The 8,894-nt window shown below is 39.6% G+C and overlaps 1 protein-coding gene across 17 annotated transcripts in view; it reads left to right on the top strand.

Annotated features, from left to right (window-relative positions):
• Positions 1-6,641: 6,641 nt before the first annotated feature.
• Positions 6,642-8,894, top strand: part of cast (calpastatin) — a 31,090-nt gene continuing 28,837 nt past the window's right edge. For 4 of the 17 annotated variants that reach the window (XM_086291735.1, XM_086291730.1, XM_086291738.1 and 1 more), the window contains exons 1-2: positions 7,415-7,755; positions 8,413-8,502. In XM_086291735.1, coding sequence (XP_086147861.1) covers positions 7,726-7,755; positions 8,413-8,502 — 120 coding nt within the window. In that variant the 5' untranslated portion in view covers positions 7,415-7,725. Of the gene's footprint in view, positions 6,976-7,412; positions 7,756-8,412; positions 8,503-8,894 lie in introns of those variants that run through there. The other 13 variants (XM_086291733.1, XM_086291734.1, XM_086291740.1 and 10 more) reach the window with 11 other exon arrangements.

Genomic DNA, 8,894 nt, shown 5'->3' with positions numbered 1-8,894 from the left:
CGCTGCATGGGTGTGCGTGTGGTCGGGATGGGGAGGGGGAGGAGGGAGGTGATCACACGTCAAATTACTGGTGCTCTGACGTCAATTTGGCGTCTACCTTTGGTGGGATGTGAGCGCAAGTCTCCGAGGATGTAACTCAAACTGTGGTGGGGGTGGGGGGCTCGGACTAAAAATATCTCTCAGTGCCCCCCCACCCCAACCAGAGGAAGAGAAGGAGGAGGAGAAAGAGGAGACACCGGGAAGAAAACAACAATAACAGAAGTCTTATGTGATCCCCTTTAAGGTGGCTTATCCTTATGAGCCAAATGTCCTCGCAGTCTCTCGTACACGCATTTGTTTGTGCTATTATTCGTGTGCTTTTGGATGCACCTCGTAGCGTGGATGAGGGAAATCTGTCCCAGTTCACGAAACATCCCACTCTGCCAACACACACATACACGCAAGCGGTTTCAGCACCGCGGACAGCTCCTCGTCCACACCACTGATTCACGTCAGAGAACGAGGAGATAAAACTAAAGCAAACACGGAGCTGCCCGTAAGGGGGAAATGGTTCTTCCACTAACTGAGGACAAAATCCCAACATTATATTTATGGAACCAGACAATTTATTATTTATTAGCTCAGCATTATGTTATTTCAGCTTACACGATAAGAGCGTAATGACTGATACAGCTTTAGTGCAGCAGGTGGAGGTGGACATGGCTGTCAAACAACAGTAATAATGTTTCATATTTCGTAAGTCCATTGACAGCAGAGTGAAATCATAATCTAAAAGGAAGCTATACTTTAAATATAAGAGACTGCTCTCACAATAGTACAATATTCTGATTTAAAGCTGCTGAGACAATAACGTGGTTTAATTCTTTCTTCTTGTATATAATTATAATTATTTTTACATAAATATTATATAAAACTGCTTCTAAAGAAATCTGATAGTTACTGAAGATCTGAGAGTCACAGAAACAGCAGTGCTGCTCAGAGACAGGTGACATTAGTAGCATCTTTCTGGTATAAGCACACACAGGATGTAAATGTTTATTATTCTCATATTTGTGTTTTTTTCACCCTGTATCTAAACCAGATGATACAAAGGTTTTGACAGTGCTGCCATTAAGTGAGAATATTTAAAGGTTATTGTGCGTTGATTCTAGTCTGGTTATGTTTTTAGTGTCTATTTGCAGTTTTGATTAGTTGTGATTTAAATAGTCTTTTTCTGAATATTTGTTTTATATGTGTATATTTGGCCACATGAGGGGCTGCCACGATTAGTCGACTAGTCAAATCGTCAACGACTGATTTAATAGTCGACACGTTGTTTGAAGCTTTGTAAGATCACAAAAGACGCAGGAATAAGTAGTAGGATTTAAGAGTGTAATAACCGACTGAAACAGAAGATGGCAGCACTGCATGTACAAGGATGCCAGCTGCCGTTAAACCCCGAAGAAGAAGAAGAAGAAGTAGCTCTGTCCCAGAATTCATAGCGCAGCCCAGCTCAGTTGTCAACAATGGCGGCAGCTAGTTAGTTTTAATATTACTCTTATTATTCTTTCTGGGTCACAAAATAAACGTTTAACATATTTTCAGGCGAGAATGTAGCTGTGTAAACCTCAAATATCTGCTCAGTTTATCAGGACACCACATATTTTCAAAAGCGCTCCGACGTTTTCGGAGACGTCTGTTACCCACTAGCTCGATAGCTAGCCGGGGGCAAGGCTCACTAGAGCCCGTGAGAACACCGGACTCCCGGCAAATCGTTTTTCGCTTCTCAGGTCAAACATGATGTATGAGTCACTTAGATAACTTAAAATGTTATTGTTTGGCTTTTTTCAGTATTTTATTTGTTCCTGAGTAAATCGGTTTGGCTGAGATTAAAGTTATAGTTTTTACACAGCTGAGTAAACATCAAGCAGACAGCTGATTATCAGAAGTGTGAGATGCTGGAGAACATACTCTGGTGTCCTGTTATATTTTAGATAGCAAGGAGCAGACGGCTGAATTTATTAAACTTCACCTAAACAATCTGCAAACTTCATTAAAATTTAATAAACTAGCATGTCTTTATTTTTAGTTAGCACATACCTTAAACACTTAAAGCTGTAAGCTAATGATAGAGCAGATGCTGCTGGTGCAATAAGCTGTACGTTTTACGTCCAGTGGATGATGATCTGATTAGTCGACTAAATAATCGGTGACTAGTCGACTATCAAAATAATCGTTTGTGGCAGCCCTAGTTGTGAGCTACAGAGTTCATTGTATTTGTTAGTCTGGTAAATATAAAATCAAACGCAAATATGGCAAAAATACATCCATATACACTGGACAGTGTTGAGTCCCTAAAATTATCTACAGATTTTGTCAAAGATAATGCAACAATACATTTTTTTTTAAAAGAGGCAAACCATGCAACATTTGGTATTATAGAAAGAATTGTTGTTATGTGGAACGGCGTTAATAATTGCGTGAAGCATCATCAGAGTTGCTAGATTTATAATTAATATAAATCCTGTGAACCTCAGATTCTGTCGTCACGGTGTGACACATGCAGAGGTACATTAAAACAAATCCAAACCAGCATATGGGTTGTAAATGTTGTCTTGCACAATCTAGAAAGAAAATAGTTTTTCCATGTAAAAATACAATGCTGCCCCCACTGACTGCAGGTAGCTATTTGTAACAGTTATATAGCCACAGATGCTGTTGAGTTTGTTTACTAATGGAAAATCTGTTTTAGTGTGCTCTGATTGCATTTAGGTGCAATGACCCAGAGGCAAAAGTACCATGATTATGGACATAATAGAAATTGTTTAGCTGCAGTGCATGGCACACAAACTGTATAAATAAAGAACCACAAAAGAACCATGAAAATAAAAACACTACTATAGTAATGGACTTATTCATTCCAGTGTACACTGTTTTTTCCCTTCTTTTTTCTTTTTTTATAGAGTGAGCTTGTTAGTCATTGTGCTCTAAACTTGTCAGAGCTGATAATGACTGATATGTCTGGTCATCTGGCAGTGTGCAAACAGGTCTGCACCAGATCTGCAGTATAATCCATCTTTACCTAGCAACCACTGTTTGCTCTGACCACAGAGGCACACTCAGGCGGACACACACTTGAAGAGCTGCAGGAATATGAGCAAGCTGGGCAGTTTATTTCAGGGGATTATGGTTTCATTACAGATCACTGAATCTTTGACTTGGTTGTCATCGATTCTCTGCATCCTCTGCCTTTATCTCTGGGATGTGTGCGTGTTTCAGTGAGTGGTGTGAGCTTACTCCTCCTCCTTTCCTTATTCCGCTGAGCGGACACTCACACCAGTTTACCAAAAAGATATGCACAATGAGTTCATCGAAATGAGGTCAAAGGTCCCGCCGTGTTTCGTCAGCTAATTATTTTTCCAGCTCTACAGACAGGCAGTGACGGAAAGCAGGAGCTTTTAGCTGGAGGTTGACGCAGAGGTGGCTGTAGAGCCACCTCAACACACAAATGTTCAGCCCCGAATCAATTAGGCGTGGCAAATAGATGTGACGACTTGAGCTGCACTTCCTGTCCCTCTCATGGTTCAGTGGCAGCAACAATATTCTAGGTTGTTTAGTGATTTATGAGCATGTTACTTTTTAAGAGCCACAGATCAAATTTCAAGCACATAAAAAAATGAACAATAATGAAATAGTTTAATGATGAATTATATTCATAGTCCATTCAGCTGAAGTCTGTTATGCAGCAAACACAAAGCAAATACTTGTGACATGAGGAGATGCCTTACAAGTTATACAAGTTAGTAACCAATGGAATCTGCAGGCTGTGACACATGGTTGCCATGCCAACCCACATTACAAGCGTGTGACACATCTTCACCCACACGTCTCAATAAGTTGTCTAGAAGGACTACAGTTCATTTGAAATAAGTTCACAAGTGTCTCCTTTATTACATTGCATGTGTCATGTGTTGGTCAGATTATTGCTTAGCTGAAGTAATAGTGCGACATTTTTACACAGACATGCTGTGCAGACAAAAGCTAATAAGACCTGTAATACTGCCCTGTAAATGTACTACTGAACATCCCAAAATGTAATGTAATCTGTAATGATGATTTTCAGATAAAGCTCTTGGCCGAAACAAAAGTTTACCTATGTTAGTTTGGTTTCTAGGAGATACTGCGGTGTTGTGTTGCTATTAGGAGAAAACACTACAAGTGCAATTTAACTAGTCATCACTGAGAAATGTCCCCAGCCACATTTTGCAATCTGAACCTTGCTTTGTGCAGGCAATGTTGCACTATTTTGACGCAATGTTTGGCGTAATCTTTTAGCTATTGTAAATGAATATAAGAAAACCTAAACTGTTAACCAAAGCAAAGGTTAAGATTTTGATTAAATCATTCACGTCCCCAAAGTTCAATCAACGCTGCACAAATGCCATGTGCTATCAGAGGGTGCTGTGAAATTCTCTTTCTGGTGTCAGACAGATTGAGATTGATAGAGTGAGGAAACAGTTGATTGATGTGGGGGTGTTATCGGGACGTGCAGGTGTCAAACGGACTTTGTCTCTAAAGGCCATCAGAGTGTTGTTCGGACATGTTAGTCAGTCACGTCACTTCAGGGATGTCAGCACTGAAAAACAGAGATGCGGGAAGCATAGATTTACAGGAAGTAGATAAAATGTGGAAAAGGCTTGGTGCTGACGGGTAGATTAGACAGGAAGTGCAACTCATTGGGGTGCAATCGTCTTTGTAGACTTCTTTGGTGTCTTATCTAGTGGTCTCTTTTAATTTACAGAAGAAGATGTCAGTCAAATCGTCTGTTCTGATAGTTTCTCATTTTTTAAAGTAAACAATTTCATAAACACAAAAGCAGTCCTGAAAAAAATTACCCTGTAATGATCCATACATTTAAAACGAAATGTTTTGAATTGATGTGTCACAGACATGAACATATTAGGTATGGAGAACAATCTCGCATTAATCTGCAAAAAATTCAACATCTAGCACATCAGAAAATGTGTTATTAGGAGTCGCTGGAGAAAGCAAATAGATAAAAGAGACTACAGAATATCCAATTCAGGCTCATTTAATCTAATCTGCATGTCCGCTGCATACAAAATTTTGTTTATGCCAGTATGTATCTATGTATGTATTGTTGACAGTTTTAACGTTATCATTACTGCCTATTATGGAAAAACAACTCTCAAAGAAGGATATATATTTATATTATACATTAGAGAAGTGCATTCAACAGATCATCTTTAAACGGTCTTCATCTTGTGTGATATTTCATTTGCAGTGTGATCAGTAACCTTCTTAATGCTACGACCAACTTAGTGCTTAAAGGGTGGAAAAAAGCTGACATAGCTAAACCCTAGTGAGTTGGTGCTTGTGTAAACAAAATATTTTTCCATGCTGTCACGTCATTGAAGGAGCCCCATCACCTGATATTTACTGAACATGACTGAGTGTTGGTTTGCACATTTGCCCTACATGTGAAGCACCCCAGTTTGTGCCAAAAAGTGTTTGCCTTTATTTAAACTGTTGTAAATGACTTATTGACCTATGAGCAGTCACACACATCCTTTATGAATAATATCAAGTCATTGTGAGCCAGAAAGAATATTCATGTCAAGTTAAAAGATGCAGCAGTTTTTTGCAACATGATTTTGTCCTTTATTTATACAGATAAGAAGTGCCACTGACACTTCTTTTCAAGGTTTGGCCAACAGGGAAGCAGAAATTCCCAAAAATATATTATCACAGTTCTATAAAGAATTTTAATGGCCAAAAAACACTGAATTTATTATAATGTAGATTTTGAAAAAGAGTCTTAAAGATACTTTCTACATCTCTTTATTTTATATATAATCCCTTCATAAAACATGATGACTACATGCTATCTAGAAGAAAATATGGAGGTTTTTTTTTCTAAAGAGAACTTTTTGGCACAAAACCGTAAAAGGGACACAAATCTCACGGAGGATTGCCTCGTGAAGGCCATGCGGTGTCTGCCGATTCAAATTCAAACGAGATTCTTTCAGAGCAATCAAAATAAGCCTTTGTTCTTTTCCCCCCTGAAAATGTTGTCTGTTAAATGTTTTATGTTCACTCGGGTGAAGGCCAAAACCAAAACCTCTTGTCAAACATTCGCATTATTCATTATACTGAAAGCGTTGCAGCGTTTTCAAAATAAGAGCATTACTTATAATATGATTAAATGCAATTATAAGTAAATAAATTTTAACACTGGACATTTTTTCTGTCACGTAGAAACTAGATCAGAATGGACAACCAGTAACATCGCCATAGAAAAGGCTAATTTCGTCACTGAACACTGTATTCAAACCTGCTGTTGCTGCTGTTGTTTCGTGTTGACCCAGACTGTACTCGGTTTAGCCAGCAGAGGGCAGCATTGTGTCAAGAAAAACATCTTGCTGGGAAGGGAAAAATAACCAGGGGTGAGTCAACTCTTCCTGGAGCTGTGGGGCGTTTCCTCTCACACACCCAAACTGAAGCGAATGTGTTGGATACTTGTTTAAAATGCAAAAGAACACATTTGTGAATGCCAACCGATCCCAGTTATTTCCGCTGAACACTGAGTTTTCCCATTCACGTGATCAAATTAGAGTTTTGTGTGTACTTTGGTAACTTTTGGCTTAGTTTCTGAACCAGTCTGCACTATAAATCCTAAAAATCAGCAGACCAACGAGACCTTACATGCTTACGCGATTAAATAAACTCCACGTTGAGAAATTTTCTGGTTTTGCCAACTACTTTAATCATCAAGGACGAAAGCTCTTTCAGCGGGAGGGGCAGCCTAATTAAAACCAAAGGCTGTGTGTCAGTCTGTAGAGTTTGATTTCCCAAACAGAACTGAGGGCACTAACGAAACTTTGAGTAGAAGTTCATCCATTTAGATTTTTGAAGATGCCACATAAGAAGAGAAGCCATGGCCATCACAAAGCTACAAAGGAAGCAAAGGACGAGGTAGGATTTTTCCGTTTTTTAGAGACATGCGGAATTCAGTTAATGTGTTTAAAGATGTAAACATCTCCGATATATCACAGCTGATTATTCTTAGACAAAGCTGCAGAAGTGTTGATACTGATTTAACCTGATAAACTGCATCCCATTGCCATATATGTGCTCAAGCGAGAAACTGTTCTGCACATGTTAGAGCTTGGCTGTGTCATCGTTTGCAGAGGAATTGCTCAGGGCTCGTTGATTTATTTATAATGTCAGTAATTGGTTTTACTCGGCGTCGCGAATGATTTGCCGGTGCCAAATGCCTATAAGGCTTTCATGTCATCTTTTGTAACTATGGGCTATTGCGTAAAGCCCCCCTTGGTAGCGCGCACCACTGAGCCAGAAACAAGCACAATAGAGATCTACGAAGTTCCTTCTTTGGAAATACAACCGTGTGTGTGTGTGGTGATGTGAGTCAGTGGGGTGGTTTAATGCCAGGCCTACAGGTTAATGCTGGATTGTTTTTGTTTATGCGAACCAGAAAATTTCACTGGAAAAAAAAATTAGAGAGTGAAATTCTTTTGTAATCTCTCTGAGTCAGAAATTGCATCCCGGACAGAAGTGTGTGGCGATAATTTGGTGTCTGCTGGGAGTGGCGCTCTGTTCGGCAAGGTATGAGAAAAGATATCTGTCAGTGAAGACAGGAGAGAGCGGCATTGTAGCAGAGTGGAAGTTTTATTTCGGACAGTGGTTTTCACCTCCTGCTCTCTCATGGCGTATGCGGCATACTGGAGCAGTACTGTGAGTACATCGCCCTCTTTTTTCCCCTTCACCTTCTTCTCCCTCTTTCTTTTATTTGAGCCCCTGGCATTAGCACTTTCAAAGTAAATCTTGGCACCCTTTTAGACGCCAGGTGTGCTTTTATTGCAGAAAACCCGAACAGCTAGTCTGAAAGTGTAGGAGCGGTTCTGGATGCTCTGTGGGCTGTACAAGATATTGTTAGAACCGAAATAAAGTGCTGAAAAGACTTCGCCCACTTTTTGTCAAACACTATTCATACATGAGGGCGTGTGGCTGTTTAAACGGCCTTCAGCCCTCACGTTTCACATCTGGATTATCTCCAGTTATTGTGTCTCGGTACTGTTGCATATCAATAATGAACATTTTAGCATGTTAACTAATGCAATTAATGAGCTGGTGTTACCTTGCTTACATACCTTAATGCTACAAACTATGAAAATCTATTTGAGCAGAACTTTTTCACAGTTAAGAATATTACAAAAATGTTACAAAAAAAAGAAAAAGAGGAAAAGCTAGAAAATAAGGCACCAACACAGTAACACAATAGACTGAAATCACTGCTTCCTGTCCAGAAGTTGTGTTTAATTTAATGCCAACAACTGACTCACCCTAAAAGCCCTAACAAACTGTTGTGTGTGTGTGTGTGTGTGTTTGTAGCATGGAAAAGCAGATCCTTGCACAGCTGAAGTCAAAAAGAGTAGACAGACTTCAGCCTTCTATCCCACTGCAGGGTCCTACTATGGCAAGGTACTGACTTCATTTTCTCCTGAATGACACAATGCCTTCAGCAATGTTCTGCAGCTCAAGGTTAAAACAGGGCGGGGATGCAGTCAGCTACTTTGCTCCATGTAAACCTCACAGGATACATTAAAAGATAGGGGCTGCTGTGTGATTTTTGTCTCTCAACACTGCCCAGTAACTGAGAGTGGATACAAGTAGAAGTGTAGCTGTAAAAAAGAATCACCGCTGAACCCACTGGCCTGTTAATGTAGATGCAAACAAGTAGGTGACAATATTTACAGTTTGAATTTTCAGCTGCAGTTGCTATCAGAGCCTCAAAATTAGACTGTGATCTTTCCAGACATTTTGAATATTTCACATCTATCTTATCTTTGTTTTTCTTTGTGGGTCAAGCGTTG

Source organism: Aulonocara sp. 'chitande type north' Nkhata Bay, linkage group LG5 (genome assembly GCF_057382095.1).
Source record: "Aulonocara sp. 'chitande type north' Nkhata Bay isolate Kocher_YH1m ecotype deep benthic linkage group LG5, A_spYH_male_GT1.1, whole genome shotgun sequence".
Classification (NCBI taxonomy): Eukaryota; Metazoa; Chordata; class Actinopteri; order Cichliformes; family Cichlidae; genus Aulonocara; species Aulonocara sp. 'chitande type north' Nkhata Bay.
This window is presented reverse-complemented; position numbering and strand designations above follow the sequence as displayed.